Here is an 18,921-nt window from a genome sequence, read left to right as displayed (position 1 = left end):
GAAAATTTCTGAATAGTGGATGTGTCGTTCGAATTTGCCGGCAGACCGAGCAGAATATATGTGACTGTTCGATGCGCGCAGCGCGGTTGAAATTATACAACGCGGTGTTGGTTATATGCATGATTGAAAGTTTTCGTTTGTTCGAATTCGCCCAACAGTTGAGTTTTTTTTAATGACAAGCAACAAGATAGCATTAATCAAATTAACAAAATGACGGAGTGCTGCCCGGCGCCGAAGGAGGTGCAAGTAAGTGATCGTTGTTTTGACGCACGACAATGATAGTATATACTGAAAATAACCGCCAAATTTTTGTGATGAATGTTTTCCTTGATCAATCGGTGTATGTTTTTGTTCTTTTTTGCAGGATTTTCAATTTAAACAAGCTAACATTGGCCAGATTTGCGATGAGATTCCTAATATACCTGTTTGTTCGAGTTCGATCGCGGTCGATGAAAAGAGGAGTTTACTGTACATTGGTCATGACCAAAAGTTGATAGTTACTAAATTAGCAAATGATCAAAACCCTGAGTGGAAGATAGAAATTGAATTGTCCAGCAAAGTTAATCGTATTGCTATTAACTGTGACAATTCATTGATAGCTGTTGTATTTAATTCGCCACATGTGTTGGTTTATGATGCATCGTCAATTCACAAACACGTAAGTTTTTATTGTAACATTTCATTTTTACATGGTTTTGCCTTTGACAATTTATGTTTTCTTATATATAAAGCAACTAGATTTACTTCATGAATTGCGAGTATGTACATCTGCTGGAGACATTTATGTCACAGACTTAAAATGGAATCCAGCTATCCCAGAAATGCTCTGCTCTACAGCATCTGATCATACAATTGGATGTTTTCAAGTAGGAAAAACAAAACAAGCAGGTGTTCAAATATTAGGTATAGAAAAACCTCAAGGAGTTGAAGCAATGTGTATGTCTTGGAGTCCAAAAGGCAAACAGCTAGTAGTTGGTTGCAAAAATGGAGATATCATCCAACTCAAACCAGACTTAAAAATAGCTAGACACATAAAAGGACCAAATCCTTATCAAGGCATGATAATTTCTATGCTGTGGATTAGTAATTATCAATTTTTTGCTTGTTACCTTCACCCTGAAGACCAGACTGTCAATGTAATGATAGTCGATGCAGCCAAAAATGTAACTGTGGCAAAATTCACAAACTATGAAGATGTTACATTTGGTACTGGTGAAACAACTGGATTGTGTTATTATTTTGAACACATATCTGAGTGGGGTATTATATTAGCTGCTAGTACACACAGTACTGAAGTAGCAGTTTTAGGGACATTTGACAATGGTGTTACATGGCATCAATGGCATTTGGCAGATGGTAGTAATGTTCAATTGCCTCTTAATAGAAAGACTAAAGCAGAAAATTATCCAGTTGGCATTGCATTGGATAAATCTATTACTTTTAAATTACCTTGGGGTGAAGGTAGTTTGGCAAATCCTGTTCCAATTTTGCATATCCTAGTCACTAGTGGTCAACTGTGCTGTTATCATTTGGTAAACTTGAAAGACATTGCTCCATCTATTTGTTCAGCACCTACAGAAGTTGTACCTGCTCCAGCAGCTCCGAGACCAAGTATTATTCCATCAGAAATATCTTTTAATATGCATGCTGAAGTAACAAGTACACCACGCCCTAAACAAACAACAGCTGAAAATCAGCTTGACAAAACTAAATCAACAAGCAACACAGAAAAATCACAGGACTCACCCTTTTCATTTTTAGGTGCACCTAGCAAAACTCCTGAAGGAGCTATACCTCCAGAAATGAAAAGTCCAACATTTTCTACGATTCCAACACAAAAACCAGGATTATTTGCTCAAGGAGATAAATCAGTAAGTCCTTTGCAGCAACAGCAACAACAAGTTCAAATGCAACTACAGCAGCAAAGATCGCAAGCTCACCCTCTTACTCAACACATTCAACTACAGCAGCAGCACATACAACAACAACAGCAAGCTTTAAGTCAACAACTACAACAGCATCAGTTGCAACAGCAAATGCAGCAGCAACAGTTGCAACAGTATCAGCAGGAGGCACTACAACAATTACGTCAACCACAAAATCAACAATTTTTACAAAAATTGCAGCAACAGTATCAGCAGCAAATTCAGCAGATAAATAATGTAGGAGCTAATCTACCAACAAAAACTCAAAATCCTACTTCACCACAGAATATTAATCAAAATCAAAATATCCAACCTCCACCATATGGTTTAAAAAATGAAAATAAACCGTCAAATATTCCTCAAGTAACACAAGGAGATTCAAAGTTACCATTTATGCAACTGCAGCAACAATTACCACAACAAAAAACTTTTACACCACAAGAATTCCAGAAGCAAATATTCCAACAACAACAACAACAGCAACAACAACAACAGCAACAACAACAACAACAACAACAGCAGCAACAGCAGCAACAGCAGCAACAGCAACAAAAACCACAACAACTACAAACAAAAGAATTAAGTTTAACCAGCAAAACCGAAGCAAGCAAACCTCAACAACGAGTTTATGACGACGCCCTCTGTATGGTTGCGTATCACGAAGAGCAAGCCCGTTTCGAGAAAGAACTTAAAAATCGGATGAGTATACCCCTTACCGATTGTGGAACTGAGGAAGAGCGCTCGAAACTTGTCACGCAATCTGGAGAGATCGAAGCATTTTTAAAGGAACTGCGTGAAACTACGAGCGGGTTATCTAGTGACATAGCCTACCTCAAAGCCTTACTGTTGCAGTCATTTGCCTGGCTCGAGGAGTCAAAGTCGAAAAATTCCGCCAATTCGGACAGTCTGCCGAGTCACATTCAGAAAGAAAACAGCAAACTCACCGAGCTGCGGAAATTATACAATTACACGCAAACGCAATTGATTCAAGCCACCAAAGCTCTTGATTTGGAGTGGTCGGACTACCAGACTCGCGAGCAGCAGCGGATGAAAATCCCGAGTACTGAAGTCATCTATCAGAGTCTCATTCGCTACGGACAGATCATAGCGACGGAAAAAAGCAAACTCGAGGAGTTGAGCAAAAAGTGGCGTTCCCTGGTTCGCGGTGGTACGGCTGCTTCAGACAAAACTAATACTCCTCATTCGAACGGACATTTGTCTGCGCTAGATAAATCCATGTCCAATTTGAACCTGTCCCAGTCGGCGAGCAATGTCACCGACAGTGCAATTGAATTGCGCTGCAAGCTCATCGCCACGAACACTAAGAATTTCAGTCGTGAGAAGCAAATTAAACTGAGGGACTTGCTCTCGGAATCGGCGCCGAAGATTATTCGAGCTGCCAGACCAACAGCTGTGCAGGACAAACTGGAAGCTACCTTGTCGTCGTTGGCTTCGAAAGCTAATGATAAAAAAACCAAGGTAGCTGTTAAAGAAACTCAACAAGCTGCAACAGGCAAACTATCCTCTTTATTATCGTCACCTCCTATGCCCGCCTCGCTCGCAAATGCTCAAGCGAACAAAACCAAAATGAGCATGGAAGCTCAAATGCAAATTCAGCAACAACAAATGCTTCAGCTCCAGAAGCAACAGCAGCAACAAATACTTCATTTACAGCAGCAGCAGCATCAGCAGCAACCGATTTCACCACTGGCCACGCTCGATCAGTTGGTTTCCGGCTTTGGAGGATCAACCAACCGATCGCCGGTGTCCATAAATGCATTCGCACCTGGTGTCAGTCCTACTAACTTGCAGCAACAAATAACGCCACCTCAATTGAAATCTAAGGAAAATCTGACGTTCAACGTGACACCGACGAAGGGTAATTCTGACGCCGCGGCTAGATTACCGGAAATGTCGAAACTTCTTCAGGGCGCCACGATGAACAAGGATGTACCGCCTTTCTCACCCCTACGGGGCTTCGTTCAACAGGGTGCAACGTCCCAAGCAGCGCCATCGGCGCCCGTGACGTTGCTCACAGCACTGCCCAAGACGACGTTGAATTTCTCCGGACCCACAACGCCGAACGCAGCGTCGTCGGGTGGCTTTGCCTCGATGGGGAAGCTCGACAGCAATACTTTCAAATTCTCAAGTGGTGCTGCTGCTCCTTCTTCAGCGACTCCGGAATCCGCGAAGACTTCCACTTTCAGCTTCAATAATTTCCAACCCTCATCTTCGGCTGCACCGGCGATCTCGTTCAACTTCAACAAGAACGCAGCTGCTCCAGTGTCATCTCCATCCACGATATTTAATCCACAGCTGGGTAACCCTGGTGGTGCTCAGCCCGTCAGTACATCACCACAGGTCGGCTCTACTACTCCGGCCACCACAGCATCGACGAACTTTAGCATTAATTCGATGTTCGGAAGTCTTGGTGTAAACTCCACAGCTACATCAGGTACTACGCCGAGCAACACTCCATTGAATTATTCGAATTCAAGTGCCTCTAGCGCTGCGACCCCGACAGCTCCGTTCTCCTTCAGTAGTAACGCGGCAAGCTCGTCGTCGACAGCAGCTACCCCCAAGTTGACAACGCCATCCACGGCTCCTGCTTTCGGTGCTAATAATGCCTCTGCTGCTTCTGCTGCTACTGCCGCTGTTGCGGCTGCAGCTGCCATGAAACAATCCACGTCGTCCTCAGCTTTTTCGTTCAGTAACTTGAACGCCACCAGCAATTCTCCGTTGACAGCTCCAACTTCTGCTTTTTCATTCAACAATCCGACTTCTGCCCCGCCCAGTACACCAAGGTAATAACTTTTTTAACTTTACAGAAGCATGTGAAAAATATACTCATTGAAATTGATTTTTTAGTTTTTCAAATCTGCTGAGTGGTACCGGATCCCTGAGCTTTGGTACTCCAGCGACAAATACGACAGTAGCCGCCTTTGCCAAATCGGCAACTCCGACGAACGCCAACATTTTTGGCTCAGCCCCGTCTTCGGCATCATCTTCTACAGCTGCTACTAATAGCCCCGTAACGACAACGACGACGCCGGCAACGCCAACTACCACAACAGCATCGTCGTCGAGTAGTTTAACAATAACACCTGTTGCTCCGACTTCAGTTTATGGCAAGACTACCACAGCAGCTTTATCATCACCGTTCGCTACTGTAACGACGACCAGTAGTAATAGCAATAAATCAATATTCGGAGGAACAGCCAGTAATACCGCGGGTGCGACTGGTCCATCAGTTTTGGTCGGCCAGACCACTATTTCCGTTAAACCTGCTACTAGTACTCCTTCTAATAGTACTGCTTCTCCTACTCCAACCGCCATCGGTTCCTCCGTCACTATTACACCAATCTCAAAAGCTTCAGTTTTTGGTGGTGGAACCGCCACGACGTCTGCTGGTTCTACATTTGGTGGTGCAGCATTCTCTTTCGGATCGATTTCTACTCAATCAAGTAGCAGTAAGATAAAACTTATAAGATTTTTTATGAACTTAGTGAATGGATAAATAAATGTTGTTTGCTTTACTTATTTTCAGTATTCGGAGGCAGTAACGGTACCGCTACTACGTCCAGCGCACCTACTGCTGCATCACCTTTTGGTGCCAGTTCCGTAACAAGTACCACTTCATCGACGACTTCATCTATCTTTTCCACATCAACCAATAAACAATCGTTGTTTGGTGGAGGTACCGCTGCAACAACTGCCGCAGCGACGAATGTGTTTGGTAGTACTACCTTCGGTACGGCTACAGCAGCTAATAATGCATCGCCTTTTGGCGCTTCGTCAAGCACGGCGAACTCTTCGCCATTTGGCGCTGCGTCAGCAAATGCTTCGCCTTTTGGTGCTGCTGCAGCCAAAACTACGACTGCGTCGATATTTGGTGGTTCTTCAACTGGCACTACAACTGCCTCTCCTTTTGGTGCTGCTCCAACTAGTACTGCTGCCGCTGCACCATTCGGTGCGAGTTCAGCAAATACAACTGCTGCCTCACCTTTTGGTGCTTCTGCGGCAAGTACAACTGCTGCTTCACCTTTTGGTGCTTCTGCGAGTACTGGTGCTGCCTCACCTTTTGGTGGTACCGCAGCGAATACTGCAGCCAAATCGCCATTTGGAGCACCTGCTTCTAACGCGACCGCAACCCCGGCTTTCGGCAGTACAGCAACTCCCAATGCATCCGTTTTTGGTGGAAGTACGACATTTGGCAGTTCTAATGCATTCGGTGCCGCTTCAAGTAGTACACCTGCCCCATCTGCTTTTGGAGGCAGTGGCGGCTTATTTGGTAGCACTGCATCTAACAATACTTCAGTATTTGGTGGCAGTGGTGCCACAGCTACGGCTTCACCTGCTACTAGTGGATCTTTGTTTGGAGGTGCCACCAGTTCAGCCTTTGGCTCCAACGCGTCGGGGGGATCTACATTCGGAGCATCGGCAAATTTAGGGGGTGGATCATCGGCGTTCGGCAGTGGAGCTACAACCTCCCCTGGTATGGGTTCAACATTTGGTCAAGCTTCTGCATTTGGAGCTAAACCAGTATTTGGATCACCTACACCGGCCTTTGGTGGTGCTCCTGGATTTGGTTCTCCTCCAGCTTTTGGAGCTAACCCTACCACTGGTAATATTATTATTCGTTTTTAGAAGAACTTTTCATAAAAATCCAAACCAAAGGTTTACAATGCTAACATATTTGCAGGATTTGGTAGTCCACCGGCACTTGGAGCACAAAGTACCAGTCCGAATAAGATTTTCGGTAGCTCTACTTTTGAATCGTTAGGAGCCCAAACAGGAGGATTGTCATTTGGTAGCTTAGCTCAAAAATCACCTGAACAAAAACCTCAAGCTTTCCAAGGGTACTCATTCAATATTCAATTTTACTTTGTATTGCATAAGATTTATAATTTTTTTCAATGCTAATACGAATATTTATTTCAGGTCGAGTTCATTCTCCAGTTGGCGATGATTGTGTTCAATATTACAAGTTGAGGGTGCACATTATTTTTGCTATAACTTAATAATTGTAAGCGTTAGGTAAAAAATGAATAATTATTTTTATAAATCTGATATTATAGATCTTGATGTAAACTTCTATCAAGAAGAGTTTTTTTAACGATGTGATGTACTTGAGAAATCGTAAATGATATTGAGGGGATATCAAATGGGAGAAAAGTAATTTTTCTCTATTTATTGAGCATATTACATATTCTGTTCGTGTGACTCGAGAATTTTTATTTATTTAATTATTTACATATATAAATGCCTATAAATATTTTACGTATTGTACTATGTAACTTAAATTTATTTTTAATTTAGTAATGCAAGTAGCGTTATATCGTTAGTTACTTGCACCACAAAAAGTAGTAGATGCATAAGTAAATTTTTAAATGGCCACAAATAAGAGTACAATATTAGTGCTAGAAGTAAAACTTTTAGCTACTGTTTTATCAGCATTTGTTGTTTGAGCTCTAAAATGCGCCGTGCATATAAAATACTACTTAACATATTTGTATTTTAATAACTTAATCCTAACTAATAATTAAATTCCTCCTCTTTTCATTTGTTTCGGTGAAATTGTTATCTTTGTAGGTTTACATAAATCAATTACACACGCATCATCAAGTCTTTTATGTGTCCCAGTTGCAGTTGAATTTGTCAGTAAAGCTATTGAAATTTCAACAGAACAGGCTTCCATCCATACTTGATGAGATACAAGTACTGTCGTTCTTAGCCTGTAGTCATTTGATTTATCATGCTGCAACTTGAGATCATTTTGTCGGGGTAATATCAATTGAACCTTTTGATCTGGATGTCGCAATTTTATCCTTACGTCTGTAGGATTACGAAGATTTAATATTTTTGCTGTCAAAGGTATACCTGAAAAATCAAAAAAATTAGTTAACTAAGCGTATTCTTTGTTTATATGAGTTGCTAATTAAATATGAATTACCCAAAACAAGTCCACCAGTAAATTTTAAAACAGTATCAGAATCACTAACGGGTTCTTCTATAACTGCTTGGCAATATTTAGTTGATTGCGGCGGTCTTGGTAATTTTTCTTCACCTTTCTTCGTTGGATTTATTAACAAAGGTAAAAGAAGCTTTGATAATATCTGTGGTTTTGCTTCCTCAACACTTGACAATTGTTGAATTAATGCTTTTGAAAACGGTGGAAGTTTCTGTGGATCATCAGGTAAAGTATCAGCAGCTAAGAGAAGTTGCCTTGTTAAAAATTTTGCACTAGCAACATCAGAATTTTTTGTCATTCGTACTAAATCTAAGGCCAATGCTTTAAGCCAAATATCAGTTGCCAAAGTTGCTTCATTTTCACCTAGTCCAATGAAAAGTTGCAATAATCTGAAAAATAATTATTGTATAAACACACTGTCGCTGCAGAAATTAATAAAAATTGTTGAGTGTAACAACTTACTTTTGTGCATTCTTCATGAGAAGCGAAATATTACTGCTGATCGTAGTGGATGAATGCATTGCATTTCCATTTGGAGACAATGCATATAATTTAATTAAATTTTTAAAAACCAATAAACATCTTATGTATAAAGCTGAAAATCTAGCCACTCCTTCCATTCTTAAATCCATTCCAGCAAGTCTATCTAAATCATCTGCTGCAGCTTGTAATAATTGAGTATAAACTCGTCCACCAGGCCTAGCGTTTTCTATGTTACTGACCATTTTTTCTAAAAAGTGTCTTGCATTCTCATCTTCTACTTCTTCATCTTGCCTTGTTTTTTCATCAGATTTACCTGTATTACCAATTAGCAAGGCAGGTTTAAGTCTAGGGACTATATGCGGCATTGTATCACGCAAGTAATGATAATGTTTAACAGCATGATGAGTAAATATTGAATGCATACTTGGGCAATGTGCAGCAGCATTAAATATTAGAACTAAAACACTTACATCTGGAAAAGTAAAAAAAAATTATTAAATCTTTGTTTTCATCATGAAAATTTGAAAAATATTCACTACGTACATGATGGCATAGCTACATTTGGTTCTGGTGTATCAAAAAATGCATGCTGTCCCAATAGTTGTGGTACAAGAGGCAAAGTTAAATAAGGATGAGTAGCTCCCATTGATGCTAAACAAGCATATATAGTATCTTGATCTTGAGGATAGCGATTCAGATTATCAAGCAACTTGGTTACACACATGTGCAAGCAGGTTTTTGTTGATAAGTGACTTGCACCTAATGTATTATGTAAACCTTCTCTGACTTCTCCAGCACGGTCCTCCAGAGCACCTAAAATTGTTTCGAGCTGGTCTTCATTCAATGTTACATAAACTGACATCTTTCTAAGTGACTCAATGGCTCTTATTCGAACATCTTGAATTTCATCATTAAACATATCGACCATGAATTCTAATGCAAGATGAGCAATTTTTGGAGTTTTTAATGCTAATGCACACAAGGAATCAACTGCAGCTGTTCTGACCTAAAAGGAAGTAAAATATGTAGTATTGGAATACATAAAGAAAAGAGCCTCAATATTTAATTTACCTCTAAAAATTCATCTTCAAGCCCATGAATAAATGCTCCACACATATTAATTCCAGTTCTTTCTTCTGGTGGTCCACATTCAACTTCTACTCTAATCAATTTTTTATCCAAAGCTTGTTCTATGTGACAACGAGAAACACCATTTAATGATCCTAGTAATGACATTGCTGCTACTCTAACTTTAGGTGAAAGATCTCCCATAAGAATACATAGCTTACAAAAAGCACTATCCACCATCCTCATATCTTCATTAAATTCTCTTCCTCCGGGTACCATGCTAAACCAAAATGATAGTTAAAAATAATTTCATTGGTTTATAAAATTATTTAATAGTAAAAAAAACTTACACTTCAGGATATGCATTTCCTAAAAGCCAAATAAGCTTTAGAACTGCTCTTCTCACAATTTCATAATCATCTTGCAAACACAAACAGACTTCTAAAAAAAAACTTGCAGGGATTCTACAGCCTCTTAAGGAGTGCAATTCTGCCATTGTTTCAAATGCTTGAGCTCTCACTCTGGCATCTTGTGATTTCGCATAACTATTTACCAATATAAGTGTATCATCAGCTAAATTTGTAGGTAAATAACGGCCTATGATGCATAAACATTGAATTTGAACTCCATGCCAAGAATCATTCAAATTTTCTGTGGCAGTATTTAATACAAGATTTCTGTAAAATAGTTATTGATAAGTAATAAGTTAAATGTAATATAATGAAAAGAAATAAATTTAAATTTACCTATTATGGTCCCCTAATGTATAAAGAGTGGCTAGACCTTGACATTTTACTCTATGGGCTTTTTCATTCTTGATAAGATTTACTGTTTCTGTAATAATTGTAGTTTTATCGAGTATATTGTTGGTTAATTCACCGAGTTCTGCAAATACTGAAAGAATTTTTGCACGAACTGCAGCTTCTAATTCAATTTGAAATCTTCCAGTTAATTTCTTCACAGCAGTTGGAATATCTTCCAGCTTTATTTTTCCAAGAGTATCAGATATTCTTATCAAATAATTCATAGCTTCATTACCACTTTTGCTGTGTTCCAAACATTCTATGTAGGCCATAGCCGAGTTGGCTCCATATAAATTTTCATTTTTTCCATCGATAGAAGATATGAGTTTTGTCAATTTTATACGTTTTCTAAGAGGTTTTTCTAATGTTACAACCTAGACAATCAATAAAACAATAAATAAATTTACTGACACACTCATTCATAGTTAAAATCTTGTGAAATATATGTACCTGACTCTGATTAAACTCAGCAAGTACCCTTTTTTTCATTAAAGCTGCCATGTTGAGAGTAAATAAACTTAGAGACAAATTTCTAAATGATTAACTGGAAATAAATCAGCGTTATTTTTTATTCGCGTTACGAGATTCACATAGTTGGCATTACACGTGTGGCTTTGTCTGTTGTTATTCTTGCAATCGCAATACTAAATGGCATCTTGTCATCTGAAGACTGAAACCTACAAAAGTGATAAATTTTAGATTTGAGCACATGGTGGGGGAGAGGAAACTTGTCACGTGACTCAGCCCGCAAATACTTCAAATGCAAAGTTTTGAATGAATTTTTTGAAAGTTTTTTTTATGTCAATTTTAGCATAAATAACGATATCAAGTAATGGAAACGAAAAAATTCTCACAACATTTCAAAAAACGAAAACGTGAATTTTCCGATAAGTAGGTAGACTGCACTCACGCAACAGGTTTAAGATGAATCGTGAGCGTGGGAGAAGGGGGAAACAGCATATTTAATCGACGAACACACCCAAAGCGGCTCATGGTTATTTCGACATTCGTACTGCTTGTACAACAACGCATCTCTCTCTATAATACTTCAGTTTTGCATTGGTGTTTACCGTGAGTGGTGTACGTTCATCACGTACACAAGTTTTTCTCTTAGGTTTTAAATTCGTGGGTCGTGTTTTCGTATAGGTTCTATCAACTGCAGTAAGAAATAAAAAACGAACGCAAAAATGATTCGGCGACTCATCAGATTCATCGTTCCATTCATCGTACTTGCGATATTTTTAACTTCCCAAGGTACGACTGCTAACAAGCCCGATTATTATGCATTATATTTTTCTTACCTGTGTATCTTGATGGCACATATCAATTATTTTTTAGAAGATTACCGTTTCGCCGTTCAATACCATCCCGTGCGATTTGGAAATTATTTTTAAAAACTAACCCTGTAGAGTCGTTGAAATAACCCGTACCCACCTAACGAGAACGAAACTTACGGTACGGTGTTCATGCATGACAGAAAAGTTCTTTATTAGTCACACGGTTTTGCAGTTTTGCTAAATAAGACTTAGGTTAAGTTCATTGATAGACGTATTTCGCTGCTGCGGGTTATTCATGTAATACCCTCTTGTTTTGCTCTCTGTCACCTACGCCATGCAGGTGTTGACGCTATCAAGTGTTACCAGTGCAGCAGTGACACCGACCCCGACGGGGACGATGTGTGCGGTGCGTACACGAAATTCGACAAAGAGAGAAACATCGCCGTTGAATGCAACAGCGATGAGTCGAAGATGCCAGGTACATTCTGCGTCAAGCTGACGCAGCAGAGCCCACGTGGATTTATTTGTGAGTATACACGAGACACCACTTGTCGTTTCCTTATCATTTGACAGTTTTGCTCTTAATTATCGGCCTCTCAAAGACTTGCTGCATTACATTAAAAAAATCGTTGAGATCGATGAATCTCGTCATCGTCGCAACGAACGAATGCTCCTATTTTCAGTAACCACACCCATAAAAGTGGAGCTGCGCTATATGATATGAAAATTGCAAATCGCTGCACAATAAAACGAAGTTAACGCTGTTTTTATTATTATAGGGGATGGTCGTTGGCGTCAGGTTATTCGACGCTGTGCATCGGTGGCCAACACTGGAGTCACGGGCGTCTGCAATTGGGGCGTTTACGAAAACGGCGTCTACTGGCAAGAGTGCTCCTGCTCGGAGGACGCCTGCAACTCAGCCAACGGACCTGGCTTCGATCGTTTCACGATAATAGCCGTTGCAGCCGTTGCTTTATCCATAGGCTCGTATTTCAGTTAATTTCTGAGATGACGTACATTAGCTTGACACTTCATTTTTAATGCAATAAAAGTCGAAGAGCAGCGATTTTTTAATATGCCATTGCTATATTTTAATCGTAAAAATCACAATTGCCTTATAAAGATACTCTCGTCAATTGTTATGAATGATTTTTAATAATAATTGATTGAGGAAAGAAGTGATTATCAACAGAAGTAGACTAACTAATCCGTCCATTTTGACCAATTGTATCTAAAGCGAAATATATATTATTTATATTTTTAATTTTAAGATTTAGATACATATTGTAAAATATAAGCAAAATCTTATTGTTTACATTCCTCACACAGTTTGTACAAAGTTTTATTTGTTAAAAAAACAAGAATCTCAAATTTTATACCCCAGAATTATACAGCAAAAATTTTAAATAAAAGCGTACCAGATGTATAATTGTAAATAATTTTAGTTAAACTACTGATGATTTTGTCAATTAGTTTTACTATACAGAGCATCAATTTTGCAGATTGTAAAAAATTATTTCTTTTTATTAAAAATAATAAGAAATATTTCTCCCGCATTGCAGTACAACCCAGCGATCCTTGGGATTATTAAATTTAGTTTTATTATTAGGAACTGCACAACCTTTTTATGTAATTTTCGAAAGAATTTTTCTACGCAATTTTTGTTAATGTTGATACATGTTATTCGTGTTGTTCTCTGTAATAAAAAATCATGATACAAAACTACATCAGACTTTTGTTGATTATTAAACTTTGAAAAGGTATCTATATCAAAATACTTTGAACTCGATAAAATTTCAATTTTATGATCGAATTCCAGTTGCGAATTTTTATGTCACATTGTCATCTTTTCGATTCTGCGCAAATAACTACGGCGCATTTTCCTGTGTGTTTGTGTGTTACTCCGGTGCATTGCTGGCGCGACGCGTGCTGGCTGCTGCACTTTTGGTGAATATATATAACGAAGCTATTACCATCGTCCATCCGACTTCTCCCTCCCTTCCTCTCTATAGATACACCTATACATACATACAATAGCTTTGTAAACCTGCTCTGGGCTGAACCTCCTATTATCTCGGTCCCGTGCGTATGACCAGCTCGTACCAGTGTGCGATTGTGTGCAGTGCATCTAAAAATCGCGTATTCATGCGTCGAAGAACTCCGGTACCCGTTTCTGTGACTTCAATAGTGAATCCCCGTGTCCGAGTGCTGTTCTTGATGTCGCTCTGAAACGTGGTCGCTGTGAAAAGCATCTTATCTCGCCCAGCATTTACAATTACGATTCAGTTTTTGGTTCACGTGCTTCCTATTACTGCGTGTTCGTAGGCTTGTAAAACGGTGCAAATTGGTAGTTATAGTTAGCGGGTTAATCTTATTCTTGTTAGACGAAAAACAAAATCAGATTCAATGATGAACGTGGCCGACGGTATCTCAAGAAATGAAATTATCATGCTTCTTGCGAGGCTTTCATTCGTTACGGCGATTGGATTTTTCAGCATGAAATGGATTATGAATCAGCTGGATCCAAATAATAAGCAAAAACGCAAAGCCAAAAAGAAGGTACGATTGTTGCATCACAAGTCCTAATGTTGAGCTTATGGCCCATTGTTCTCCCACCGATGTTAATTATTTTATCTTACATGATATTGCAGGCTGAAGAACAATTAAGAAAATTAGTGACAGCAGATACCATAAGTCTAACGAGATCTATAGATTTGGAACAACTGACTGATTATGAAATGATGATAGCTAGTCATCTTGTTGATCCTAAAGACATTAAAGTATCTTGGAGCAATATTGCTGGCTTGGAAAATGTTATTCAGGAATTGCAAGAAACTGTCATTTTACCTATTCAGCGCAAGGAGCTATTTGAAGATTCCCAGCTTACGCAAGCACCAAAAGTACTTTGAACCTTTTTTTTTGATTTTACAAATGCATTCATTCTGATTATTAGAATTCGGTTTGAATAATATTAACTTATGACTATTTTCTATTTTTTTAAATTTTTCATTAATTTTAGTGTCTTTTTAAATGAGGTTATGTATGAGTAAGCTGAAAACAAAGATACTTTCTTTTTGGATACTTAATTAAAAAATCTATTCATTATTTTTAATTAGTATGGTAAAAATTATTTATTATATTTTCAAAATTTTTTAAAAATGTTATTTGTTATTTTTAAAATAGGGAGTGCTACTTCATGGACCTCCTGGATGTGGAAAAACAATGATTGCCAAAGCTACAGCCAAAGAAGCTAAAACTTGTTTCATAAATTTAGATCTCAGTATTTTAACTGATAAGTGGTATGGAGAGAGTCAAAAACTTACATCAGCTGTATTTTCATTAGCTGTTAAGCTACAGCCATGCATCATTTTTATCGATGAAATAGGTACTTTATTTGGTCTTTATTTTGTATATTTAAATTCCTAACTGATTTACAATTTTACAATCAACTATTCTTTACTCTGTAGATTCATTTTTACGAGCTCGTAACTCTCAGGATCATGAAGCAACAGCTATGATGAAGGCTCAGTTTATGTCTCTGTGGGATGGATTGATAACAGATCCAGAATGTACTGTCATTGTAATGGGAGCTACAAATCGACCTCATGATTTGGATAGAGCAATTTTGAGAAGAATGCCAGCAACTTTCCATGTTGGGTTGCCTGTAAGTTATTTTTTAATGCAAATAACAATTCATACTTATAAAAGTTGTATTGTTTATTCCGTTTATCTCAACTGCTCATATTATTATGTTTCAGAATGAACAACAACGCACACAAATTTTGGAATTGATTCTTCGTAATGAACCAATAGCAGACAATCTTGATATTAATCAATTAGCAAAAGCAACCGAGGGATATTCTGGATCTGATTTACAAGAACTATGCAGAAATGCCTCTGTATACCGTGTTCGAGATTACATCAGAAATTCATAGTAAGGATAATTTTATTTATCAAAATTAAAATAAAATTTTCAAATCCTATAAAATAATTTTAATTTTATAGTGCTACTCAACATCACGATGATATTTATCACGATGCTGTCAGACCAATCACCATGGAAGATTTGCTGACTTCTCTGAAGAAAATGAGATCTTCAAAAGTACACACAGGTAGTTTAAACTTATCTAAGTTAGATTTGGATTAGAAAATTAAAACAACCAAAATGAATGATTGTTTTAAAGAAAGTGTGATTTCATAACATTTTGCCTTATCAGCAAAATCCATAGTTAAATTATAGAATTTTTTATGTTGATTGGAATAATAGTAGATAGAATTGTTTACTTTGAAAAGATGAACAACTAAACAAAAAATTGATGCAAGTTGAACACAGCTGATGGTAAGATTTTACTGCCTTTGCAAGATTCTTTTTTTTTAATTGTTATAGATTTGCAGTTATAAAAAAATAATTTTACACTTACTTTACTTGCTTGGTTCATCATTTCAAATAAGTTTAATTTAATTACAGAGCGCAAATTTTTAAGTCTTAAAAAATGTTAACCATTGAAAAAATATAATCAGAATAATAAATTTAAATTATCAAGTAGAAAAAAATAATGAAAAATGCTAGAACTGGTCATGTCATACCAGTCTAGAAAAGCATAATTTGTCAACTCATGTTTTTGTAGGTGGCATAAGTGATACACAAATTTATAAGTATCGACTAATTTTGGCAGATCAACATTTTTTTGTTATACTAGTTTGTATTTTGTAAACAGTATATTTAAAATATTGTTTATACAATATCAAAAAAGTTTTGACTTATATTAAAATATATTTTGTAATTTTGGTTTTTTTTTCGTACAAGAGTTTTAAATACGAAATGGTATACTCGAAATATGTCCGTGAAAGGGATAATTTAAATCAATTTTATTGTTGTATTTACAATTAGGTAGGCAGAACCCTAAAAATACAATGTGTACATAAATAATCTGAAAATATATGGAATAATACTTTTATCATCAAAAACTTGATTATGTTATTAAGAAAATGTAGGGCAATATAACATAATAAAAAACAAATGGATATGCAAATAAGAAATCTGCTCAATAACTTCATACGTTTTTTATAACTATTTTGAACTAGTCAGATATGCACTGTTCATGTGAAAAATTTAACTAACTTAAAACATTTAATTTGAATGATTCTGAAAAAATATTTTGTAGGTAAGCTTTTTTGCTCGAAATTTATTAGATATTAAATCAATGTGATTGAACTTCTTGCTGAATTGTAAAATAAAGCATGAATTAAGATCAAATAGCTTTAGAAAACCTATACATACATAATAATTTTTTTAATAAACCATTATGATGTGGATAAGCATAAATTTGTAAAATATATATGTAAGTACAAAAAATGGCACGAAGCCATTCATTGATTGAAATCAAACTACTTATACATATAACGTATGTAATAATACTTTGAAATCTGTGTGTTTTTTCCAATCACTTGGACAATACCCACCGATTTTTTTAACTTTGTAAAAACGTTGCGGGCTGTTTGAACTTTCACTTTGTTTATACTAAATTTTTATTTTATAATTTAACAATGGTAGTCAAGATAATATCGTAGATTAACTTAGATCTAGAGGGTTTCATCGTGTATAAATAATTCAAATTTACTGTTTCCTCTCTCATTGATGAATAAGTAAAGAAAATAAATAAATAAAATGTCTAATAATTGAATTGTTATGAATAAAGAAAAGTATAGTAAACTTGAAAAAGAAGGAGGTTGTACATAATAACCATTAACTTGAACGATTTAACATACGTACGTTACAACTCGTAAAAATGTAGTACTTATAATTCGAGTAACTTGTGCAATTCAATTGGACGATTCAGTTACAAAAATGGTAAAAAAAACCTTGTTGGTGAAACCATCGCAAAAATTTTTCTAATCGATGAAATTTCCGAAAAGAATACATGTATTCCAAGCTTTTCGACAAAAACACCGATTATTGTGTAAAAAGTATCCGCGACACAAAATTGTAGATTCTATTCTTTTTTTTTTTTACAAATAAACGATTGTTCGTACTAAAAATCAGCGTTAATTGAATTTTAAAAAATACCACTGTGAACCTTCCCATTCATCGGCGTATTTGTGCGCTTATTCCGCGAATCAATAGCCGTAAATCCAACGATATTATATATTATTGGCCGTGCACGAATACTACCCGATCGGCGAGCGCGATTTCCTCGATAAATAAGTATAAAGAATAATGGACAAAAAGATGCATTCAAATTTCGCGCAGCACGCGCATCGACCAACTCATATAATCTATATAATATATAATATACGCACAACGGAGAGGACAAGAATTGTCATTGTGCCTGTATTATATTATGAAAATGCATTTTACGTTAGCATCGTCGTCGTCGTCGTCGTCGTCGTCGTGTGTCGCGCGATGGGAGCAGCGCCTGCTCCAAGTGCACCACCAGATCGCGCGCGACTCCACGCACTCCTTTATTATTGCACTTTATAGATATCCTCTATATGTATAGGTGCAGTCTCGCGCGTGTATGTGTGTACGTGCGCGTGTGCAGCAACTTTCTCTCGTCGGCGACTCGCGTGCTGCTGCCGCTGCTGCTGCGCTTTGTACTCGTTATACGCTGCGCGAGACTGCAGAACGCAGCGCAAAACACGCAGCACAGAGGAGGCATCGGCGGCGCAGAGTGCTCGCGTGTATTGTGTATATCCTATATACACTACAGCTACTCGCGAAGAAAAAGAGACAGTACCTATGTAAGCGCGAGCGGCGCAGCTTTTATTATATATACACGTTATTATAACGCACCACGCACTGCACTCGGCGGAGAATCATTTTTTCCTGCAGCAAGTGCCACAATTGACACGATACTCCGCGTACTTATATAGACATTGAAGTTCCAAAGTAGAAAAAGTGATACGATTTTTTGTTGTTATTCGGTCGTCGAGTCCTCGACGACGACGACGACGACGACACGCGGTGAGTTGCCGATCGATCCGTCTCTTTAACATAAAAATTCATCGAAAGGAGAAAAAAATAATATCTCAATCTGGAGTCGATTCAAATAGGCCGACAGTGCGAATCGCGCATTTAATACAAGACAATCATTACAACTATATACGAGGCACCGTCGTTGCTGCCACCGCTCTTTTGACAAATCGCAGTGCAGTTTTGTGGGCAACACTGCAACAGCAGCAGCAGCAGCAGCAGCAGCAAACAGCACGCAGCGGCGTACAATAAGCGAGTTCGGAGCGACTAGTATTGTTACGTGGATGTTGTAAATTTTCTCCCATTTTTTACAATACGCATGTGTGTTGGTGCTTGGACTAGTGAATTGGTTACTCCAAAAGATACAATTGTGAGTTATCGGCGCGTCAAGAAGGATCAACGCGGACCAGATGCAGAACTC

General features: G+C 37.7%; 4 protein-coding genes across 4 annotated transcripts; 3 read left to right on the top strand and 1 right to left on the bottom strand.

Moving 5' to 3' along the window:
* Nucleotides 1-35: 35 nt before the first annotated feature.
* LOC106650072 (nuclear pore complex protein Nup214) lies at nt 36-7,148 on the top strand. The gene is made up of 7 exons (XM_014367856.2): nt 36-246; nt 365-658; nt 732-4,729; nt 4,794-5,395; nt 5,473-6,549; nt 6,628-6,784; nt 6,867-7,148. Exons 1-7 carry the CDS (start codon nt 211-213, stop codon nt 6,892-6,894), a joined length of 6,192 nt encoding a protein of 2,063 aa, XP_014223342.1. The 5' UTR covers nt 36-210; the 3' UTR covers nt 6,895-7,148.
* On the bottom strand, nt 7,133-11,853 carry LOC106650073 (integrator complex subunit 4). The gene is made up of 9 exons (XM_014367857.2): nt 11,552-11,853; nt 10,701-10,927; nt 10,194-10,624; nt 9,798-10,124; nt 9,451-9,727; nt 8,923-9,385; nt 8,359-8,851; nt 7,879-8,285; nt 7,133-7,805 (listed from the first exon to the last, which is right to left on the bottom strand). The coding sequence occupies exons 2-9, from the start codon at nt 10,749-10,751 to the stop codon at nt 7,468-7,470; spliced, it is 2,787 nt and encodes a 928-aa protein (XP_014223343.1). The 5' UTR covers nt 10,752-10,927; nt 11,552-11,853; the 3' UTR covers nt 7,133-7,467.
* On the top strand, nt 11,235-13,252 carry LOC106650081. Its single transcript, XM_014367870.2, has 3 exons — nt 11,235-11,504; nt 11,868-12,053; nt 12,307-13,252. Exons 1-3 carry the CDS (start codon nt 11,438-11,440, stop codon nt 12,525-12,527), a joined length of 474 nt encoding a protein of 157 aa, XP_014223356.1. The 5' UTR covers nt 11,235-11,437; the 3' UTR covers nt 12,528-13,252.
* A 208-nt stretch (nt 13,253-13,460) lies between these two features.
* Nucleotides 13,461-17,566, top strand: LOC106650079 (ATPase family AAA domain-containing protein 1-like). Its single transcript, XM_014367868.2, has 6 exons — nt 13,461-14,086; nt 14,179-14,427; nt 14,711-14,912; nt 14,995-15,191; nt 15,286-15,461; nt 15,533-17,566. Exons 1-6 carry the CDS (start codon nt 13,934-13,936, stop codon nt 15,672-15,674), a joined length of 1,119 nt encoding a protein of 372 aa, XP_014223354.1. The 5' UTR covers nt 13,461-13,933; the 3' UTR covers nt 15,675-17,566.
* Nucleotides 17,567-18,921: the final 1,355 nt, after the last annotated feature.

This window comes from Trichogramma pretiosum, unplaced genomic scaffold (genome assembly GCF_000599845.2).
Source record: "Trichogramma pretiosum strain Unisexual culture from Peru unplaced genomic scaffold, Tpre_2.0 scaffold82, whole genome shotgun sequence".
In the NCBI taxonomy this organism is placed as follows: domain Eukaryota; kingdom Metazoa; phylum Arthropoda; class Insecta; order Hymenoptera; family Trichogrammatidae; genus Trichogramma; species Trichogramma pretiosum.
The sequence above is the reverse complement of the archived record's forward strand: the minus strand, read 5'-3'. Positions and strand labels throughout refer to the sequence as shown.

Coding starts and splice junctions, on each gene's coding strand:
- LOC106650081 (XM_014367870.2), top strand. CDS start 11,438: ATGATTCGGCGACTCATCAGATTCATCGTTCCATTCATCGTACTTGCG. Junction 11,505..11,867: donor GATATTTTTAACTTCCCAAG/GTACGACTGCTA, acceptor TACGCCATGCAG/GTGTTGACGCTATCAAGTGT. Junction 12,054..12,306: donor GAGCCCACGTGGATTTATTT/GTGAGTATACAC, acceptor TTATTATTATAG/GGGATGGTCGTTGGCGTCAG.
- LOC106650073 (XM_014367857.2), bottom strand. CDS start 10,751: ATGGCAGCTTTAATGAAAAAAAGGGTACTTGCTGAGTTTAATCAGAGT. Junction 10,625..10,700: donor CTGAGTTTAATCAGAGTCAG/GTACATATATTT, acceptor TTGATTGTCTAG/GTTGTAACATTAGAAAAACC. Junction 7,806..7,878: donor TACTGGTGGACTTGTTTTGG/GTAATTCATATT, acceptor TTGATTTTTCAG/GTATACCTTTGACAGCAAAA.
- LOC106650072 (XM_014367856.2), top strand. CDS start 211: ATGACGGAGTGCTGCCCGGCGCCGAAGGAGGTGCAA. Junction 247..364: donor CGGCGCCGAAGGAGGTGCAA/GTAAGTGATCGT, acceptor TCTTTTTTGCAG/GATTTTCAATTTAAACAAGC. Junction 6,785..6,866: donor AAACCTCAAGCTTTCCAAGG/GTACTCATTCAA, acceptor TATTTATTTCAG/GTCGAGTTCATTCTCCAGTT.
- LOC106650079 (XM_014367868.2), top strand. CDS start 13,934: ATGATGAACGTGGCCGACGGTATCTCAAGAAATGAAATTATCATGCTT. Junction 14,087..14,178: donor AACGCAAAGCCAAAAAGAAG/GTACGATTGTTG, acceptor ATGATATTGCAG/GCTGAAGAACAATTAAGAAA. Junction 15,192..15,285: donor CTTTCCATGTTGGGTTGCCT/GTAAGTTATTTT, acceptor ATTATGTTTCAG/AATGAACAACAACGCACACA.